General features: G+C 52.8%; 2 protein-coding genes across 2 annotated transcripts in view; both read left to right on the top strand.

Moving 5' to 3' along the window:
- LOC103611375 (collagen alpha-1(VII) chain) overlaps positions 1–6,778 on the top strand; it is a 76,908-nt gene extending 70,130 nt beyond the window's left edge. Inside the window, exons 71-76 of the mRNA XM_017727974.1 lie at positions 678–726; positions 1,408–1,446; positions 1,897–2,061; positions 4,185–4,241; positions 5,119–5,289; positions 6,491–6,778. Of these exons, the coding sequence (XP_017583463.1) occupies positions 678–726; positions 1,408–1,446; positions 1,897–2,061; positions 4,185–4,241; positions 5,119–5,289; positions 6,491–6,504 (495 nt within the window). The 3' untranslated portion in view covers positions 6,505–6,778. The remainder of the gene's footprint in view (positions 1–677; positions 727–1,407; positions 1,447–1,896; positions 2,062–4,184; positions 4,242–5,118; positions 5,290–6,490) is intronic.
- A 7,007-nt stretch (positions 6,779–13,785) lies between these two features.
- UCN3 (urocortin 3) lies at positions 13,786–18,522 on the top strand. The gene is made up of 2 exons (XM_008628861.2): positions 13,786–13,900; positions 17,828–18,522. Exon 2 carries the CDS (start codon positions 17,837–17,839, stop codon positions 18,302–18,304), a length of 468 nt encoding a protein of 155 aa, XP_008627083.1. The 5' UTR covers positions 13,786–13,900; positions 17,828–17,836; the 3' UTR covers positions 18,305–18,522.
- The last annotated feature ends 1,537 nt before the right edge of the window (positions 18,523–20,059 follow it).

The raw sequence follows: 20,059 nt of genomic DNA, 5'->3' as shown, positions 1-20,059 counted from the left end.
TGGAGGGGGGTTGTGGGAACCGCCTGTATTTGGGCTGCTGAAAATTCCAGGTCCCTACCTGGAAAATGCCCCAAAATTTGGAATCCCAAGAAGGAGAAGAGGTGGTGACCCCATGAAGTGCAGCAGGACATCGAGCATCCCACAGGGAAGATTCCCAATGGAACCAGTGGCTGTTGGCTGCCCCAGGGATGAAGGATGGGCTCCAAATCCATGGGATTGGATGTCTCATTCCATGGGGAATGGGGTTGGCTGGGAAAGAGACAGAAAGCAGAAGGAGGTGCAGCTCCAAGTCATTGAATGTGGTCCCACAGCTCATTCCAAGGGGCAATCCTGGAGGATAATTTGAGTGGACTTTTTTCATGGATGCAGGTGGCTCCATGGCTTTTCAGAGCTCAGGGATGCTTGGGCATCGTGGCTTCGGGGACAATGCCAGGAGGGTGGGGACACTCCTTGGAAAGCCAGCCCAGGTTTGAGGTGTGACATGGGCTGGGATCCCATTCCTCATGGCCAGAGGAAAACCAGGAATTTCCAAAGGGAATGAGCCACAACCCTCGAATCCAACTCCCCAAACCTCTGATCTCATCACACCCAAAACAAGGCGGCTCCACCAGAGGAGCAGGGAGGTGATGCCAGGCTTGGAATTCATCCCTAACCTCCATTTTCCCACTCTGGCACAGGAGGAAGAGGTGAAGGAAGTGCTCCGGAGCGAAATGAGAGGGATTTGTGGTGAGTTGGCCCCGCTGCGACCCTGCCAGCAGCTAAATTGGAGCCGTTTCCATGCCAGCACACGTCCAAATGTCACCCATTAGCAGCGAGTGGAGCTGGGGCCCCTCTCCAGGAGTGTGGAATTCCAGGTCCTGAAGATTCCTGACCTCCTGGAACTCGTCATTTTTATCCCTTAACCCCCCTCTCTCTTCCCGTTTGGTTTTGGCAGCAAATCTTTTCCCCCGTTTCCATGTGGATTGGGAATGTGCTGGGTCACGGAGGGAAGTTGGAACCTTTTCCTTCCCGTTCTTTGGTGGCATTCCTTGGCGCACAGAATTCTCCTCTGCCACAGGGAATAACTGCCACCAGCACCACAAAAAAACCCCCGAATTTGGGGATGCTTTTATCCCAGAATCCAAATATTTCAAGTTTTTGGGGTCTTGTTTTCCTTGCCCTGCAGAAATCCATTTATTTGTGATCCATCAGAATGCTCCTGGCCCATTCCCTGGGCTTTCCCTATGGATATGGAGGATTTTTTGGTTCACCACCACTGGAGTTGTTAGGAGGCACTGGAATCCTTGAAAAGATGGGGCAAGGGATGAAAAATAATCCATAAAAAAATCATTATTTTGTTGAAAAATCTTGTTTATATCGGGGGGAAAAAGTAGCAAACAAACTCTGCCCTCTCTCTTCCGTCTGCAGGTTGTGGAGGTGAGTTGGGAAAGATGTCCATGGAAAAGGGTAAGGCTGGAAATTCATGCAGGAAAGGATCCTCTCCTGGCCCCAAAACTGCAAATGAAAAGTTGCTTTTTAGGAACAAATGGGGTTTTTTTCTGGGATTCAGTGCAGAAAATGTTGGATCACCAACAGCTGTTGAATCCTGGTTTGAGGGGGGTGGTTTTTCCTGAGAGGAATCTGAGGGATCAGAGGGACACCTGGAAGTTTCCTGTTTTCACCCCCTCCTCCAAGACACGATCAAATCCCTTCCTGACTCCCAGTTTTTAACACTGAACCCACAGAAATCCCAATCCTTGCCCACAAATTTCTGGGATTGCTCCCCCACCCCAGACCATCCCCAGGATGAGCTCCGGGCCTCATGGAATCCTCAAATCCGATGGTTCATGGAGCCTGGAGAGCTCATCTGCCAACCCCAAAGCATTGGATTCATCCTCACTGACCCTCAATCCACAGGTCTGGAGGCAGCTGAAGTCCACAGGCAGCTCCAAGGGTATTCCCAGCTTTGGGAATACACCGGGAATGGTGGAAATTGGGAAGAAAAGCTTGGCACAACGCAGGGCAGGACCACGTTGGAGACTCCAGTGAAGCCCTTCATGGAGCCACCTCCACTCATTGCAGGTGAGTTCAGCTGCCTCCTTCCCATCTTTCCAACCATGGAATCCTCCGGAGCATCCCATGAACCCAGTGCTAAATCCTCTTCCCTGGAATTGGGCAGGAATGAGGCAGGGTTGGGATTCCCAGTGAGGGCTCCCACGCTCTTGGAGACGACACGAGCTGATGCCCCTGGAAGGTGAGGAAAACCTAAATATTTGTGGGATCAGGGGTGATCCCAACCTTCCAAAGGGTTCCTTTGAAAAGGCTGGAAGGAGGCAGCCATTTCCAGGCTGATTTTGTCCCATTTTTCCCACCACATCCTTGGCAACTTCCAGCAAAACTTCCAACCAGGCAGAAATGGCATCTCTGAGACCAAACACTCATCCCAGACTATTTCCGTCCAGGGCCTCGTGAACATTTTAATAAAGGGTAAAGCCACAGATGAAAACTCATGGAAAAACTCATGGATCCGTTCCCGTTCGTGTTTTCCAAGAGGGAAGGGCCCTGGGAGACACAGACCTGCTCCTACAGCAGGGAATGAACCACCCATGGAGCTCCTGATCTCCTCATCGGGGCTTGGATTTCCATCCAGATTTGTGGGAGAGAGGGAAAAGAGGATGGGGGAAATCATTATGGACTAATTTACTGAAGGATTTCTGCACTTGGAGCTCAAAGTCCAAACTTCAGGACAGGGCAGGATTAAAAAGAAGGGAGAGTTCGGGATCATTTCCCAGAATTTAGCAAGTGAGGATGCTCAGATGTTGGCACCAGGAGGGGAGGCTTGGGTACCATGGATGACACAGCCAGCAAAAGTAATTAAAAACCAATTTAAAATCCCATTGCACTGAGCAAGACACCCCAATGTTGTCACTTTTACACCCCAAAATCGTGGTTGTGGTGTTGTCCCTCACTTTACAGGTGTGGGGTTCTATTATGGGATGCAAGTTTGATGTTCTTTGAGAGTTCCTTCCAAACCAGGGGGATGGAGCAGCGGAATTTCTGGGGGCAGTGGAATTTCTGGGGGCTCGATTAAGCTTGATGAAGAGCTGTCATTAAATCCTCGTTGTCACCCCAAAAAATATCCTGTAGGGGAGGTCTCAATGCTCCAAATTCCAGTCTGAGAGCGAGTCAGACTCCGTGATCCTTCCAACACCTTCCAGCTTGAGAGATGGAATGGTTTGGGATGGAAGGGACCCTAAAGATCATCCAATTCCAAGCCAGGGAGTCCAACAGAGAGCTGGACTTGATGGTCATTATTGGTCTATTCCAGTTTGGGACATGGAATGGTTTGGGATGGAAGGGGCCTTAAGGATCATCCCATTCCAAGCCAGGGATTCCAAAAGAGGTTTGGATTCGAGGGGTTTTACAGGCTCTTTCCGATTTGAGATACGGAATTGTTTGGGTTGGAAGGGGCCTTAAGGATCATCCAATTCCAAGCTCATGTTCTATGATTCCATGATTCCCCAGGATGGAGAGCTTTGGGAAGGGTTTTAAGTGATGATGGCCCCATGTAAGGAATGAACACATCCCAAAAAACCCAGCTGAGCCTAGAACCAAACCCCGACAATCCTCCCTCCCCTCCCGGCCCGCTCCAGGCGCTCTCCCGACGTCTGTGCCGGACGTCAAAGTCTCCCATTGGGATCTAAACCCAATTTATATCACGGCAGCACTCGGGATCAGATGGATGGGACATTCCAGGTGTTATTGAATCACGGCAGCAGCCAACAATCCCATTAAAAGCCGGGGCTGAGGCAGGAGGGCTCATAAATCCCTCTGCTAAGTGACGAGCGCCGAGCGGCTCCAAATGTTAACAGGATTCTGCAGTCGGAGCGTTATTGCCGCCAGATTCCAATCGCTCCCGGCTTTCTCGAGGCTCCCGAACTCCAGCCCGACATTTATCTCCAGCAAACAACCACAACCACTTCCACTTTCTGTGACGAACACCCAACCTTTCCCACGGAGTTGTTTAACACCATTAAGGGTTTTATTGCCGCCGGTCCCTCGCTCCCCGTGGCCGGTTGCTCCGTGACATTTATGAGGAGAACTTGTTATCCATGGAAGGCTCCAAGGATCTTTATTGAAATGAGGGATAATTTGTTTGCACGCCCTTAGTCCGTGTGATTTGCTTGGTTTTTTTCCCCCCCCAGCCCGGGCACAGCAGACGACGGGGCCCTCTCACGGAGAAGCCAACAGCCAATTACCAGGTGAAAAGCTGGGAATTAAGTGACATTTAGGGAAGTCACTTCCAAGGTGGGAAGGGCTGTCTGGCCCTGGGATCAAGGGATGTGGCACTGAAGGAGTAACACAAGGTTAAAACTCAGTCTGGGCTTGGCTTAAAGCAGCTGGGTTTGCCCCACGCGTGTTGAGCTGATGGTGAAGGAACTGGAGGGGGTTTTGATCCAGAAAAACACACAGGGAGGATCCTCCGGGAATTCCCTGAATGCAAATATCCCACCCAGAATCCAGGCTTTAACCATCCCTTTGGAAAGGTCAGGCACCACCACGGTGGGAACCACAGGGGTGGATGATGGAGCAGCAAGGAGCTCATCCTACCGTGGGAATTCCCTGCTGGATGTTCCCCTTTGTCCACTCTGGGAATCCATATGGGAAATCCAATCCTATGGGAATTCCCTCCTTTGTCCACGCTGGGAATCCACTCCTGGATGTCTCCCTTTATCCTCGCTCCCCTTGCCCTGCCAGCCCTGCGGCTTTGGGGTCAGCTGCTGCTGTGGGTCCCTAAGCCAGCCCCACATGTGGGGAGGGAGGGACAGGGCTGGCAGAGCGGGGCCTTTTCCCACCTGGATCCAACCATGGGGAGAGGTTGGGGGTGTTTTCCAGAATGGATCCAACCCATGGGTGGGTGTGGGGTGTTTTCTCACCTGGATCCTACCCATGGGTGGGTGTGGGGTGTTTTCTCACCTGGATCCTACCCATGGGGAATGTGGGGTGTGTTTTCCAGAGCGGGTCCGACTCATGGGTGAGTGTGGGATGTTTTCCAGAGTGGATCCAATCCCTGGGGGATGTGGGGGTGCTTTCCCACCTGGATCCGATCCGTGGGGAATGTGGGGTGTTTTCCCGCAGCCCTGTGCCTGCAGCCCATGGATGAGGGCTCCTGCCAGCGCCATTCCCTGCTCTGGTACTTCCACGGCCCCACAAACTCCTGCCGGCCCTTCCTGTTCGGGGGCTGCCGAGGAAACAGCAACCGCTTCCCATCCAAGCGGGAATGCGAGCGGCACTGCAGGAGCTCTGCAGGTGAGGCTGAGCCCTTCACATTCCCTCCTCCTCCAGCCAGGAATGAGCCCAGAGCCGGAAAACCCATCCATGATTTGCCCGCTCCCTTTTCCTTAAGGTGCCCCACTGGGAAGTGCCAGGAATTTGTAGGGTTTTGTTCCCTTCCCATTCCCAGATCATCCTGATCCAGCCCAAAGGAGCTCCGGGACATCTCCCCTGGGACAATTCCATGGGTGGGATTGGGCACGGATGTGTGGATGGATTTGCTTGGACACCCCATCCTGATCTTTTGCACGTCTCTTGTGCTTTCTGAGGGTGAAATTTGCAGGAATTTGGGAATTTGTGCCCTCTAAACCCCGCATTGCTCCATCCAAGCACCCTCTGGAATCTCCAGCCCCCAGGCAGAGCCTAAACTCCATCTAGACCAGTTTAGGTCTAGATTAAAACCCTGGGATCAAGGTCCCACCTCATCCAGGGGTTCAATGGGAAAAACTCACTTCTGGAAGCACAGCTTGGCTTCCACTGCCAGATCCAGGCATTTTGGGATCGGTCCATGCAGATTTTCCTCATCTCCAGCTCATCCCAGGAAACATGGGCCCTGGCAGGGATGCAAACATCCTGCTCCAAGCAGGACATGAGCTGATCCCAACCTTCCAGGGACAATATTCCTCTCTCAGAATTCCCTCTGCCTGAAGACCTCTGGGCACCGAGGAGAAAAAATCCATAAATTCTCCACAATCCATTAAAAAATCTCTGGTGAGGTTCATCTGCTCTGGGTTGGAGGGCACCTTAAAAAAGAAAGGAATTAAAGGCAGAGATCCCACCATTTTGGGATCATTCCCAGGGCTTTCAATCCAGGCCCAGCAGCACCGGGAATTGAGTGAGCCTCCTCCTGCCCAACTTTTTTTCCAGGGAATTTGCTTTAGGAGCCACTGGGAGCTTCCCGAAGCAGCTGCAGGTACCTCCAGCACTGTTTGTGGGGAGAAGGAACCACCAGGAATGGGATTCATCCCAATCCAAGCCAGATTCCTGCATCCTCCATGTGCCCATTTTTCCTGGTCCATCCTAAACAGAGCCAGGATTCAGCCTGGATTGGGAATTTTGCTTTTTATGGATGTTGGATGTGACAATCCCGTGGTGCCAGGGACCTCCTGAGCTTGGGAATTGCAGCCAACTTCTGACATTCCCATTGTTTCCTCTTCCCTCTTTTCCCCAAAACCAGGCAGAGGAAGATGATCCGCTCCAAGTGCTTCCTTTAAATCCAAGTGGATTTCGAGGAGCGACTCCGATGCCTCCGAGATTGAACAAGACAAACATGGAGAGAGGCGGGAGATGTTGGGAATAAAAGACGTTGGAAAACTGGAATTATGGACATTATGGGATGAGGAGAGGGAAACCTCCGGATGCTCAGGAAAAGGAGGATGGCAAGGGCAGAATTCCTGAGCCAAACCAGGTGGCAAAAATTCCCGAGTTTATTTTTGTAAAATAAAATTGTCTCAGTTCTATGGAATTCCGGATCATTCGCCTGGAAGAAGAAAACCTTGGGAATGGCAGAGAAAGGTGGGAATATCTATTTTCCCAGCTGGATCAGGGGGGCACGATGAGCCCCATCTCTTCCAGCCTGGCCCTAAATTCCTTGTGGTCTTTAGGAATTCCTGCCTTCTCCTCCACTTGGGAATTCCCTAGGCAGGTTAAGAGGAGTTAAAATGTCCACGAAGAAAACAGGGATCCAAGCCAGGCTTCTCCCTAAAAAGCTGTCACTTCCAATTCCTTGAGGAGTTTGGAGCTGCAACTTGTGGAAATCCAGTAAGAGGGATTCTAAATCCCTGGATTTTGGTCCCATGGAGACACGGACACAGCTGAGAGGGGTCCTATCCAATAGAATCTGTTCCATGGGATAACCCCTGGGAAAGGTTACAGCACTTCCAATGGAAAAACAGGGATTTATTCCAAGTTTTCCAGGTATTTTGATAAAATGGAGCTCAGATTTCCCAGATTTCAGATTTCCCTGGATTTGGGGTTGGCTCTTTGCTCCTGGAAGCACAGGTAGGAAAAGGATTCTCCTCACCCAGCATATCCCAGGATTTTCCTCACCCACAAACCCCAGGCACTGAGGAGGGAGGAGCAGAAATTTGGGGACTTTTCCTCCTTTTAATCCCCAAAAAACCCTGAAAACCATGGAATTTTGTAAATGTTGGCAAGGGGCCAAGTGCCATTTCCAGAGGGACATTTCCAGCCTCTCCTCCCAAAATCCTGGTTGGTCCCGAGATGTCCCTGGGCAGGAAAAACATTCTGGTATTGGCTCCTGGCAGGAAAATAATTCCCTGGGAGAAGCAACAACATGTTCCCGGTGGGAAAAGCAGCGTCACCCGGAAAGGAGGGATTGGGCTTTTCCACAGGGCTTGGAACAAGCGGATTTCTGAGAACTATCCCAAAATTTTCGCACTATCCTGATTTCCCAGCGAGCATTTTCCCAGGAAGGCGGGAGGATGCGGATCTTGGGATGCTGCAGCCTCCGGCTTTCAACATCCCAGGAAATATTTGGAATGAGTGGAATTCCGGCCCCGCGGCATTGAGACCATCGAGGGGAGTAAAGGATTTGCAATAATCAGGAAAAGCCATCATTCCCAAATTAAACTGGAAAAAATAATCAAGGAAACAGACTTGGAGGAGCCACAGGTTCCCTGGTTGGAAAATAAAAGCATGGAATGGTTTGGGTTGGAAAAGACCTTAAGGATCATCAAATTCCCCCCCTGCCATGGGCAGGGACACCTCCCATTATCCCAAGGTGCTCCAGCCCGGCCTTGGACACTTCCAGGGACCCAGGGGCAGCCCCAGCTGCTCTGGGAATTCCATTCCAGCCCCTCCCCACCCTCCCAGCCAGGAATTCCTTCCCAAAATCCTGTTTATCCCATCCATCCCTGCCCTCTGGCAGTGGGAAGCCATTCCTTGTGTCCTATTCCTACATATCCTTATTAAAAATCCTCTTCCTTTCATTCCCTGAAGGATAACAACCTATTCTGTAATAAAGTGCTCATTAAGAACTCCAAGTGGAATTTTTTCCCAAAGCCAAGAGGAAGAAATCCTTCATCCCCCCTGCGGATCCTTTGGCCGGCGCGGGAAGTTGTCACCGCGTGTGAGGAGACGCCAAGCAGCAGAAATTCCATGAAAATCCTTTCTAGACCTGGGAATCCACAGGGGCTGGAGGCAGCAGGAGGAAATTCCCTTCCTGTGTCATTGTTCCCAGAAATTTGGGACAACCCCTTCATTTTCCCTTTCCAGCCCAGTGCCATCCCTTAAAATCAGACCTCACTTCCCTGGCTTTGGAATTTCTCGGCAGCTTTTCCTCCAAATCCCAAAGCCAAGGCTGGGTAAGGATTTGGCCTCCTGGCTCCTGCTCCAGGTGCATCCAAAGGATTTGGGAAGAGTCTCCCAAAGGAATGATTTGGCTCCAAACCCTCCACCAGAATCCACATTCCCGACCCAAGGCAGCAGCTCCTGGGGGATCCAAGTGCCTCAATCCAGGTTTGGAAGAGCTGGGAAGTGAAATCCAATATTTAAGCCAGCCTAAGATCGAGCTCAGTGGATTAAAAGCAGCTCAAATTCCCATCAGGGCTCAGGAAAATTGGGAACTGGAATTTTTTTCAATCCCCCCTGGATTAATCAAATGTTCGCTATTGATTTTCCATCCCGGAGGCTTTGCCAGGGCCAAAACATTCCGGGAACGGAGCCCCGGCGTTTCCTTGGAAATGTCAGGTCAGCTTAATTGAATTCCTTGAAATTATTCCAGTGCAGGAGTGGGGGGAGAGGTTTTAGGGCTGAAGGATTTTGCTGGCGACATTCCAGGCTCCGAACCAGAAAATTCCTGAACATCCTCTGGAAAAAGGCCTTGGAAAGCAAAGCTGACCAGGAAAAAATCTGGGATTTAAAGCACATAAAGCCAGTTCACAAATCCTCATGGAACGTGGACATGAAGAGGGATGTTGGATTGTGTTCCCTGGGGATTTGTGGCTCAGGGATGCGAATCCAAGGATTTAGGAGCACCTAGAGAGCACCCCCAGCCCTTTTCCAGGAGGGAATTCCAGGTGCATCCAGGCAGGGAATCTTGAAACTCTCCCGGCCGCAGCCTCCGATGTCCACGGCCGTTCCTAAGCAACCCCGACAAAGGAAAAGGGATGGAGAGAGAGAAAAAGCTGGATCGGGATAATTTGGTGATTGGATAATGATCCAGCCCTGAAATGGCCACGGCTGAGCCTCATCCAGCGCCCTCTGGATGTGCCGGGAGCTTGGATCGGACAAGTCGGGAAGGAGCCGACAAAATCCTCTGGAAAAGCAGCACGGAAAATCCCTCCGTGGTGTTCCCAGCTGGAATTAGGCTCAGGTTCATTAATTATGGATTTTTACAGCAGGAGGAATTGGAGATGCCATCAATGGATGGAATCCTGGAATCAGGGAATGGTTTGGTTGGAAAGGATTTTAAAGCTCATCCCATGGGCAGGGACACCTTCCGCTATCCCAGGTTGCTCCAAGCCTCATCCAAGCCAGTCTAAATCCTGGAAAAACCTCCACGTTTCCCTCCATCCACAGCCCTTTGGGATGAAATCCATCCGTTTTTGGAGCAGGAACAAGCAGTGAATCCCGGTATCCACAGGGAATCCCCATCCCCTGCCCGCTGCAAGGGTGGAATTGCATCCCAACATCTCTGGGAAGGAGAAAAAATGTTGGAAAAGCCTGGAAAACCTTCAGTGCCTTCCAGCTCTGCAAGGGGGTGAAAATCGGGATGAGTTTGCCTCTGGAAAACCAAGGAAAAGGTGCCACCTTGGGCTGTTTGTCCGGCTCCGTTTTGCACCTGAAACCACCTGGAAAATCCCAGCTGATCCCACAGAATTCCTCTGGAGAGCTCCTGGGCATCCCTTAGCCCACCCCCCCTGCAATTCCCAGACCTCCCCAGCCTCTCCAAAACCATCCCAGAAACCTCCCCAGGAATCAGGAAGCCAAGGAGCCACTCCAGAGCCGTGGAATCCTGGAAAAGCAACAAAACCCACCTGGAGGGAATGAACCTTTCCTGGAGCCTTTTCCAGTCTTTTCCAGCTGCTGCAGTGGGATCGGATCCGGGCTCTGGATGCAGGAAAAAGCGGGAGTAGCTCCTTTTCTACTCAGATCCTTGGGAATAACAGCGATTTCATGTTGGGACACAACATCAGGGAAAATTCCCGGAGCTTGTGTGTGGATCCAGGCTCCCTTCCCATTTTTCCCAGATTTTAGGTGTGTCCGTCCAACCAGGAATGTGCTGCCCACGTGTCCAGGTAGGTGCAAAAATCCCTTTGGAAAAGAGGCAGGAGATGCAACAGAGGGAAAGAAATAAAAACATTCCAGGAAAATTTGGAGGATTTGGGATTATTTTTCCTCTTCCACCACTTTTTTCCCCCCTTTTCCTTTGGAGGGAAAGCAGCGAAATCCAGGTTTAATTCCATGCCTGGAGACTTCCAGTGGAATTGGATCTTTGGGTTTGGCCCATGGGATTTTTGGGAATTTCCAAAGTAGCCCCAATCCGGTTCATCCCGAGGAGTTTTCCTGACATTCCATTGGCATCCAAAGCGCCGGGCGGATCTCGTTCATTCCCAGGAAGATGCAACACGGAGAGCTTTGTGTAAATCCAGGGATGCAAATCCCCTCAGAAAAGGTGGGAAAAGGGCAAAAAAGGCAAAGTAATCATTCCAAATTCCATGTTCTCGGCTCTTCTCTTCCCGTTGGATGGAGTTTTCCAATATTTGGCCACGTTGGAAAGAATTCCTGCATTTGAGCTGCTGGAAGGAGTGAAAATCCCCCCCGAATGGGGTTATGGGAAGAGAATTCCCATAAAATCCACCCAAATCAGCCTCGTGGCAGAGGAAGGATCTACTGTCAGATTTTAGGGAGATTGGGAATTTCCCTGGGAGATTCTCCTCCTTCCACAGCCTGGAAAACGCAAATCAAGCCCTAAAAATTGGGGGGGAAAGGGACGAAGCCAAGTGGAAAAGCCCCTTTTGCCCCTCAGCGCATCCGTGTCCGACTCCTCCATGGAATTCTGGGGCTGGAAGCAGCGAACGGAATCTCCTGGGCCGGGAAAACTTCTGGGATTCAGGATTTTTTTTGTTTTCAAGGTTCCTGGGATGAAACGGCCCCAAATCCCAGATTTTCCCCAGCTGCTGGAGATGAAACTTTAATGAGCTCCAAACAATGATTCACTCCCGGAAATTCAGCTCCCGGGAAAGGAGGGGAAAGGTGGGAAGAGGTCCCGATCCTCCGGAATCCCAGGGATGATGGAGCCTCCTCACAAGCTGCATTTTTTATAAATTTGGGAGTTTCCAGGGAAACTTTTGGGAGTTCGAGGCCTCCAGGTCCTGTGGATGCCCCGGGATGTTCCTGGCTCAGCTCCCTCCTTCCCCAGGGATATTTTTATGGAAATTTCCCTTGGAAATAAAATTTCCATGCAGGAAAATCTCCTCTCTGCTTATCCCGAGGCAGCTAAAAAAAGTGGGATTTGCTTTTAAAGGGATGAACCAGGGAATTCCTTCTTTTTTCTGCCTTCTCTTTCCTATTTTTCCTTAAAAAAAACACCATGAAAATTCCATGTCAGGAGCATGGATTTGCATCCTCCAAGGACATTTCCCCTTCCCAATAAATCCAATTGTGGGGAAAGAGATTTGTTGGGAAATAAAACTCTGGAAAACAGCCCAGGATCTGATCTGGAGCTGGAAAAGTCTCCCAGTCCGTGCCCTGATCCTTTTCCCTGGAAAAAATCCCTCACACAGATTTTTCCCACCCAGCTCCTTGCATTGAAGTTGCCCTGGGGGGGTTTTTTTCCCAAAAATTCCTCCAAAATTCCAAGGATTTGGAGAACCAAATTCCCTTCCAGGCCTTGGGGAAGGAGGGAAACCAAAACCTCATTCCAGGAGATGGAAGCTCCAGATGGAGGTGGGAAAAGAGGGAATTCCTGGAGAGGTGGATCCTGATGGGGCTCATCTGGATAAAGGCAGAATTCCCAAGGTTTGGAGCAAAGGGAAGCTCCCACCATTCCCAGCTCAGACTGGATCCTCAGGGGCTGGATCCTCATCCAGGAATTCCCACAATTTTGGCTCCTTTTCTCCAGGCCAGGAGTGGGAACACGTCCCACCCTAAGTCAGAGCCCATCCCACCTCAAGGGGTTTCTCCATGGATTTTCCCCACTTTTAGCAGGATTTTCCCCATTCCCAGGGATAACTGCTCCCCTCCAGTGTGGCAACGGCTTTTCCAAGGAAGTTTCAGAGGAGCTTTGGATAATTTGGTCTTGGAGCCTCCAGGAGAATCCGGCCCAGCCACAAATCCGGGCTGGGACCCTTTGGAGGGACCCCAGAGACCCGAGTTCTTCCTGGGATGACATGGAAAAAATCCCTGTTCCCAAACCTCCATCCCCATTCCCAAATCTCCATCCCCATCCCTGGTCCCAAATCCCCATTCCCTCTTCCCAATTCTCCATCCCCATCCCCGTTCCCAATTCTCCATCCCCGTTCCCAATTCTCCATCCCCGTTCCCAATTCTCCGTCCCCATCCCTGCTCCCAAATCCCCATCCCTGCTCCCAAATCCCCATCCCTGTTCCCAGTTCTCCATCCCTGTTCCCAGTTCTCCATCCCCGTTCCCAAATCTCCATCCCTGTTCCCTGTTCCCAAACCTCCATCCCCATCCCTGCTCCCAAATCCTGATCCCCATTCCCAATTCTCCATCCCTATTCCCAAATCTCCAAACCATGGGGATTTCAGGAAGTTCCTCTCCAACCAAACTGGGACCAGACCAGTCCTGGGAGCCCGGACTGGGTATTTTTCCCACCTGGCTGCTGTTTTGGGATGATCCCAGTTAATCCTGCTGGATTTTTAGGGAACTGGAGCTTTTTTCCCCTCATCCCACACCTCGTCCTTCCCATCCCTTTCCATTGCCACACCTGGGATTGTGCCAATAAATCCTGGAAGAAGTTCCCCAAAATTTCCACCTTCCATCTGTTTCCCCTGCCTGAATGGGAAGAGAAAATTCCCTAGAGATGGGAAAACAGGGAAAACCCTTCCAAATCCCCACTCTTGGAATAAAACCACATCCATTGGGATAACATCAATCCATGCTGGAACCCCACCAGGCACCCTCAGAGCCAGAGAAACCTTCGGCTTTCAAACATCCCTGCCCCCAAAACCCCCGGCCCTGCTCCCTGGGGGAGAAGCTCCGCATGATCCCACAAAATCCCGGCACTGACGCCAGCCCCAATTTGGGGTGACTCTTCCCAGATTGTGGGATCCGACGTCTTTCCGCCCCCCCCACTTTCCTGGTTTTTTCCCTGCGGATGGGGAGAGGCTCCGTGACGTCGCCAGCTCGCTCTGAGCTCATTTTAATGAAATCATTGCCAAACGAAGGCTCCACGTCTGGAATTACGACTCCAACCCCGTGATCCCTGATTTTTATAAATACACGAGGGAGGGGGAAAAGGTTTCCAGAGAGAGGGAAAAATATCCCAGCCCCTCTTCCAAAAATCAGGGAACAGCCAGGGAGAAGTTCGGGAAAGGCTCCGATGCCTCTTTCCTGGGAGTGATTCCACAGATTCCTTCCCATCCCATCCAGGAAAAGCAGGTGAGTGCCTGGATTTCTTTTATTCCCCAGCTTCACCTGCACAAACTTTAAATATTCCAGTGTTTTCTTGGGAAATCAGATTCCATGTTTTTCTTTTAAGGGAGAAAAAAAGCAGGGTAGGAAAAGCACTCCAAGATTTTTTGATACCGAGGGATTAAAAATTCCCCTTAATCCCCCCCCCCCCCCATCCTAATAAAAACAAATTTTTGGGATTATTCCACCAATTTTGGGAAGCAGATCGGAACAGGCAGCATGGGAAGGGTCGGGAAATCTTGGGAATTTAGGGATACAAATCCCTGCTGGCACTGAAGGGATGGGAAGGAGAGCGAGGCAAATCCACCCCCCTGCCTCGAGCCCACCTGGATTTTGGAGCCCTGGGAATCAGCACCGGGAAAAACTCATCAGGGAAGCGGAGGCAGCGCCGGAGTTTTAAAAGTCTCCGGGTCTCATCCACAGTTTGATCCCAGACTTACTTTGGAACAGGGAAAAATCAGCTCCATCCCGGTGCTCCGCCGCCGAGGAGAGCCGGCAAAGCTTTTGATCCCGGTTTTCCAGAGCTGGAATGGGTCATTTTTCTCCTTGCAAGCCAAGCGGGAGATTTTGCAGGAGACACAAACGCTCCCGGCGGCTCGGCAGCATCCCGATAAAATTCCTGCAAAACGCTCCCGGGCATCCCAGCAATTCCCGGCTCCCGCTGGTCGCCCTCCGGCAGCGGCGGATTTAATTCCCATTTCCTCAGATCCACCGCGGGTGGTTTTTCCTCCTTTCCCTGCTTTTTTTAGCACGGAGCAAACCCCAATTCCAGCTTTTTTCCTGCTCCAATAAAAACTTCCTGGAATGTTGAGGCACAATCCCCCCGGGCAAAAATAAACCCGATCCCAAAAATCAGCTTTTCCTGGCTTTTTCTTCCCTTGCTTTCTGTTCCTTCTGCCGGGATATCCATCCCGGCGAGGACCAGGAATGGGTGTGGATGGCTTCAACCGCGTCTTCCCTTTGCTCAGCTGAGATTCCCAGAGTTTTAAGTGGGAAAAGCTGGAACAATCCCAGGAAAAGGCGCTCGATTCAGCCAGTGAAGGAGCTGTGGGGGAGAGGAGAAGGGGGAGATGCTGCTCCGAGATTCCAGAGAGGGCAGGAACATCCCAGGGCTCTTCCCGGAGCTTTTCCAGCTCTGGAAGGGCTTTTGGCAACATTCCCATTCTGCATGCGGCAGTTGGGAATCACAGAGTGTCCCCCGGGGGTGGGAAAAGCCCCGATTCCTGAATCCACACCCCGAGCATCCCATCCTGCAGGAGCACTGGGAATTTGCTGAGGGTGGAAGGAGGTGAAAAAGGGGGGAAAGGGGAATTTTGGGGTGGGAGGAATCTTCATCCTATTAAGCTTTTCCAAGAAAAATTAAATCCCGGGATGTCCTTGCTGTTCAAATCCCCGAATGTGCGATTTGGGGCAGGAGGAAAAGAGAGTTTGGGGTCTGGAATTATCCCCATGTGGAGTTGAGTGCCTGGGAAAGGTTTTCCTTCCTTGATCCTACAGCTTTCCCTGGATCATTCCACGGCTGCTGCTCCTCACCTTCCTCTCCAATCTGGATCCAGGGAAGGGTTGAGGATTTTGCCTGGGGAGCGCTGTGGGATTTTGGGAAGGGGTGAAACAGGAGGAAAAGAAGAGGAGCGGCTCCCTCAAATCCTGAGGGAGGATTGACATGGCCAAATTTTCCCTCGGGAAGAGGGAAAAGGGCAGAATTAAGGGAATAAACCTCCCAAATCTCTCCCCTTTTCCATGGATAGCAAAAAGCAGAGATAAGGGAATAACCCTGCCCAAAATCCCCACTCCAAGGAACAGCAATAAACAGAATAAAGGGAATAACCCTGTCCCAATTCCACCCTCCAAGGGATGGAAAAGGCGGAATTTAGAGGATAAAACTTCCCAAATCTCTCCCTTTTTCCATGGACAATAAAGGGCAGAGTTAAAGGGATAAACCTTCCCAGAATTTATCCTCCAAGGGAAGGCAAAGGAAAGAGTTAAAGGGATAAACCTCCCAAATCTCTCCCCTTTTCCATGGGTAGCAAAGAGCAGAATTAAGGGAACAACCCTGCCCTGATTCCACCCTCCAAGGGATGGAAAAGGTGGAATTAAGAGGATAAAACTTCCCAAATCTCTCCCCTTTTCCATGGATAGCAGAGTTAGGGGAATAACCCTGCCCCAATTCCCACTCCAAGGGATGGAAAAGGCAGAATTCAGGGGATAAAACTTCCCAAATCTCCCCCTCCATGGGTAGGGAAGGGCATTTTCAGGGATCCCAGCAGCTCCAGGGTGACAGATCCCGGGGCATGGATTGAGTTGGGGTCACATCCCCCATTCCCAGGGGCATCCCGAAGACACCCTGGAGCCATCCCGCCCCACAACATCCCATGGGAATGAAATTAGCAGCTCCCAACCCCAAAATCAAGGATGGAATTCCAGCCCCAGGTGAGGTCCTCGCATCCCTGGGGACTGGCCCCAGCCAGGAATTGCCGTGCGAGCCGCTGGCCACAAGATGGGGCCCGAAGATTGGGAATACGGGCAGGATTCCAGGCGCTTGGAGAGCCCGCGTGGCCTCGGGGCTTCTTGGGGACCCTTTTCCATCCTGGGAATGGGCAAAAAGTCCCACGGGAGATCCTTTGAGAGGTCAGGTGGAGATAAAGGGAGATGGGGAGGGTTGGTGGAGCAGGACGGGATCCAGGGATTTACAGCCCCAAAAATGGGCCAAAAGACCCCAAAAAACCCCCAAAATGACCCTGTTTCAGGTAGGAAGTGAAGCTGCTGTGGTGTGACCTTGGAGGTGCCCCCAGGTCCAAAGGAAGAGGGTCACAGATGGGGCCTGTCCTGGATCCAAGGGGGAGGAGGATCCTGGGGCTGGAGCAATCCCGGAGCAGCCAAGGCCGGGGCTGGAGAGGGGACACGGGCCCATCCCGCCCACAGGTCCATCCCACAGGTCCATCCCACGGGGTCCATCCCACAGGTCCATCCCACAGGTCCATCCCACGGGGTCCATCCCACAGGTCCATCCCACAGGTCCATCCCACGGGGTCCATCCCACAGGTCCATCCCACAGGTCCATCCCACGGGGTCCATCCCACAGGTCCATCCCACAGGTCCATCCCACGGGGTCCATCCCACAGGTCCATCCCACAGGTCCATCCCACGGGGTCCATCCCACAGGTCCATCCCACAGGTCCATCCCACGGGGTCCATCCCACAGGTCCATCCCACAGGTCCATCCCACGGGGTCCATCCCACGGGGTCCATCCCACAGGTCCATCCCACAGGTCCATCCCACGGGGTCCATCCCGCAGGTCCATCCCACAGGTCCATCCCACAGGTCCATCCCACGGGGTCCATCCCACGGGGTCCATCCCACGGGGTCATCGTTCCCACATCTTTTTGGGACCGAGTGGGTTGGGATGGGCTTGAGGAACATCTCTGGTGGCTTCAGGGTGAGCAGGTGACTGGAGACGCCACCTTTGCAGCAGCTGGTGGCAGCCATGGGCGCTCCGAGGAGGTGGAGAGGGATCCATGGGGATCCCCATGGTCCAAACCGGCTCTCCTGCAGCAGCCACGGGTGTTCCGTGAAGGAAAGGCCAAATCCTCCCCTCCATGGAAGCTCCATGGAAGCTCCATGGAAGCAAAGGCCAAATCTTCTTCTCCATGGAAGCTCCATGGAAGCGAAGCTCCGTGGACATCCCACCTCCCACCAGCACCCCAAAACCAAGGGCTGGGGGTTGCACCCCAAGGCAACTCATTCCCACCTGGACTAGAACCCGTGAGGTGAATCCAAGAGCGTAGGGCGGGGATTTTAGGGATTGGGAAGGGATGAGGAGAGGCTGGATCTCCCCAGGTCCCACGGGAAGCTCACAGCCCTCTCTGCCCTCCCCTCGGTGTCTCCACGGCCAGGCCACCGCAATGTCCCACCCCAGGCTGCTGCTCCTCCTCATCCTGCTCGGAGCTGCCGGGACCGGCCGGGCCCTGAGCCTCTCCAACGCCGCCTCCATCTTCAGCTGCCTCAACGCCGCCCTCTCGGAAGCGCAGAAGATCCATCCCGAGGAAAACGCCGTCCTGGAGAAGCGCGGCTCCGAGTCGCCGTCCCTGGAGGAGGCGTCCGAGGAGGACGGGGAGGAGGCGGCGGAGGAAGATCTGGGGAAAAGGACGTTCCCGGGGGAAGGCCACTACAAATACGTGTCCCAGGCACAGGTGAAGGGCAAGACCTACCAGAACCGGGCCAAGAGCGACCGGCGCACCAAGGTCACCCTGTCCCTCGACGTCCCCACCAACATCATGAACATCCTCTTCAACATCGCCAAGGCCAAGAACTTGCGGGCCAAGGCGGCGGCCAACGCCCACCTCATGGCCCAGATCGGGCGGAGGAAGTGACTGGGCCACCCCGGGCCACCGCCGGCGGGGACTGATGGCCACGTGTGACATCAGTGTTGTCTATTTTTGACCCATCGAGCGACCTCATGTTCATCTCCCTTCTCCCCCTTCCCTCCTCCTCTCCCCTGTCTTTCCTTCTGGACATTTCCATGCGCAGGGAAGAGGTTCCTGTCCCCAGCAGGGCAGAGGGGACGCGTCACCCGGGAAGGTTTCTGATTAAAGCTGAGATCTCTGGAGTTTCCAATGTTTTGTTGTCCCATCTCCTGCTCTGGGTTCTCCGTTGGGTCCGTAGGGATTCCAAAACCTCCCCCAGCTCATCCTCATGGCGCTGTCCCCACCACAGCCCTCCCAAATCCCACCACGAGCTGTCCCTGCACGCAGCCACCAATCCATTGGGAAGGGAAAAGGACAGGGACAACCTCAGCAGGGATTTCCCAGCTCCTCCTCCTGCGTTTTCCCGGAGTTTGTCACCAGCACCTCCCCACCCACACAGCCCCGGTGTCCTCAGACTGGCCCTGGCCAGGACCACCCCATGGCCCCAGGTGGCTTTGGACCCCAGGAGCCGCAGGTGCCACCCTGGGTCTGCCCACAAATCCCAAAGCTGTCCCCACTTTTCCACTGCTCCAGTTTTCCAGCCAGTCCAGCTTCAGCTCCTCATCCACAGACCGTCCATGCTCATCCCGCTCTTTCCCAGCCTCCCCTGAGCCCCAGCTCCCCACGTTCCCACCCTTCACCTTGGAATATTTATCCCATCTTCTAAACCTTTCTCTCCACCTCTCAGCCCAGCTGAAATTCCACCTCTTCCCTCATCCCTGCACGCAGCAGGTGTGGGAGATGGAGAGAAATTTGGGAGAGAATTTTCGCCCTTTTTCCCCAGGAGATGCTCACCAAGAGCAGCAAATGAGGTCCCACCAGCCCCATCTGGGACATGGCCATGGGGAATATTCCAGGTGGGACATCAAGGGACAACCAGGACAAATCCTGCCCTCCATGGAAGCTCCATGGAAGCAGTGACGGCCTGGAGGGTCATCAGAGGGACAACGACCTCCTACCTCAGCTCCGAGGGTGCACAGGTGGGGGGGTGGGATTCTTCTCCCATTGCAATCTGCTGGAATCTTGGATTACATGGATTTTTATCCCAACAAATTCCTGGTGTTCTCATCCAGCAGGACATGGGCATCGTCCCCATTTTCCATCCAGGGAAACTGAGGCACGGGAAGAACAAGGTCCATGTCCGGTTGGGGGTTGTCCAGGTGTCCCCAGGTTTTCCAGGCCCAGCCATTGGGATGCTCAGGGATGTGCAGAGAATCCTTGGAAGGAGGGACAGAGGGATTTGCTCAGAGCTGAGGGAGAAATCCCTGCTTTGAGCAGAAAATTGGGAGAGATTTTCCACTGGGAGCTCCGGAGAAGCACTGGGCCGGGTTGGGAACAGGATTTTCCCCACCACCAGCCCTGCTTGGAATCCTTTCCCAGCTCCTGGTGGGACAAGGAGAACGTCCCAGCCCTGTGGGAGAGCCTGGAAATCAAAACATGGCCCATCCTGGGAAATCCCACTGGATCTTCCCTCTTCTCCCCTTCAAGGAAGGTAATTCCCAGGGAAGTGGGAAGGGATGAGTCGAGGGATTTGCTGGAGCCAGGCTGAGCTGAGCTGAGGCAGGGACAGCTCTTATCAGCTGATAAGGAGTGATAGGGAAGGCAGGGGTGGATCCTCCCTTCCCAGCTGCATCCCAGTGGGAGAGTCCCACCCACACCTGG

This window comes from Corvus brachyrhynchos, unplaced genomic scaffold (genome assembly GCF_000691975.1).
Source record: "Corvus brachyrhynchos isolate BGI_N302 unplaced genomic scaffold, ASM69197v1 scaffold182, whole genome shotgun sequence".
In the NCBI taxonomy this organism is placed as follows: Eukaryota; Metazoa; Chordata; class Aves; order Passeriformes; family Corvidae; genus Corvus; species Corvus brachyrhynchos.
The sequence above is the reverse complement of the archived record's forward strand: the minus strand, read 5'-3'. Positions and strand labels throughout refer to the sequence as shown.

What these genes read in the sequence shown, in the direction of transcription:
- UCN3 (XM_008628861.2), top strand. Translation starts at nt 17,837, where the DNA reads ATGTCCCACCCCAGGCTGCTGCTCCTCCTCATCCTGCTCGGAGCTGCC.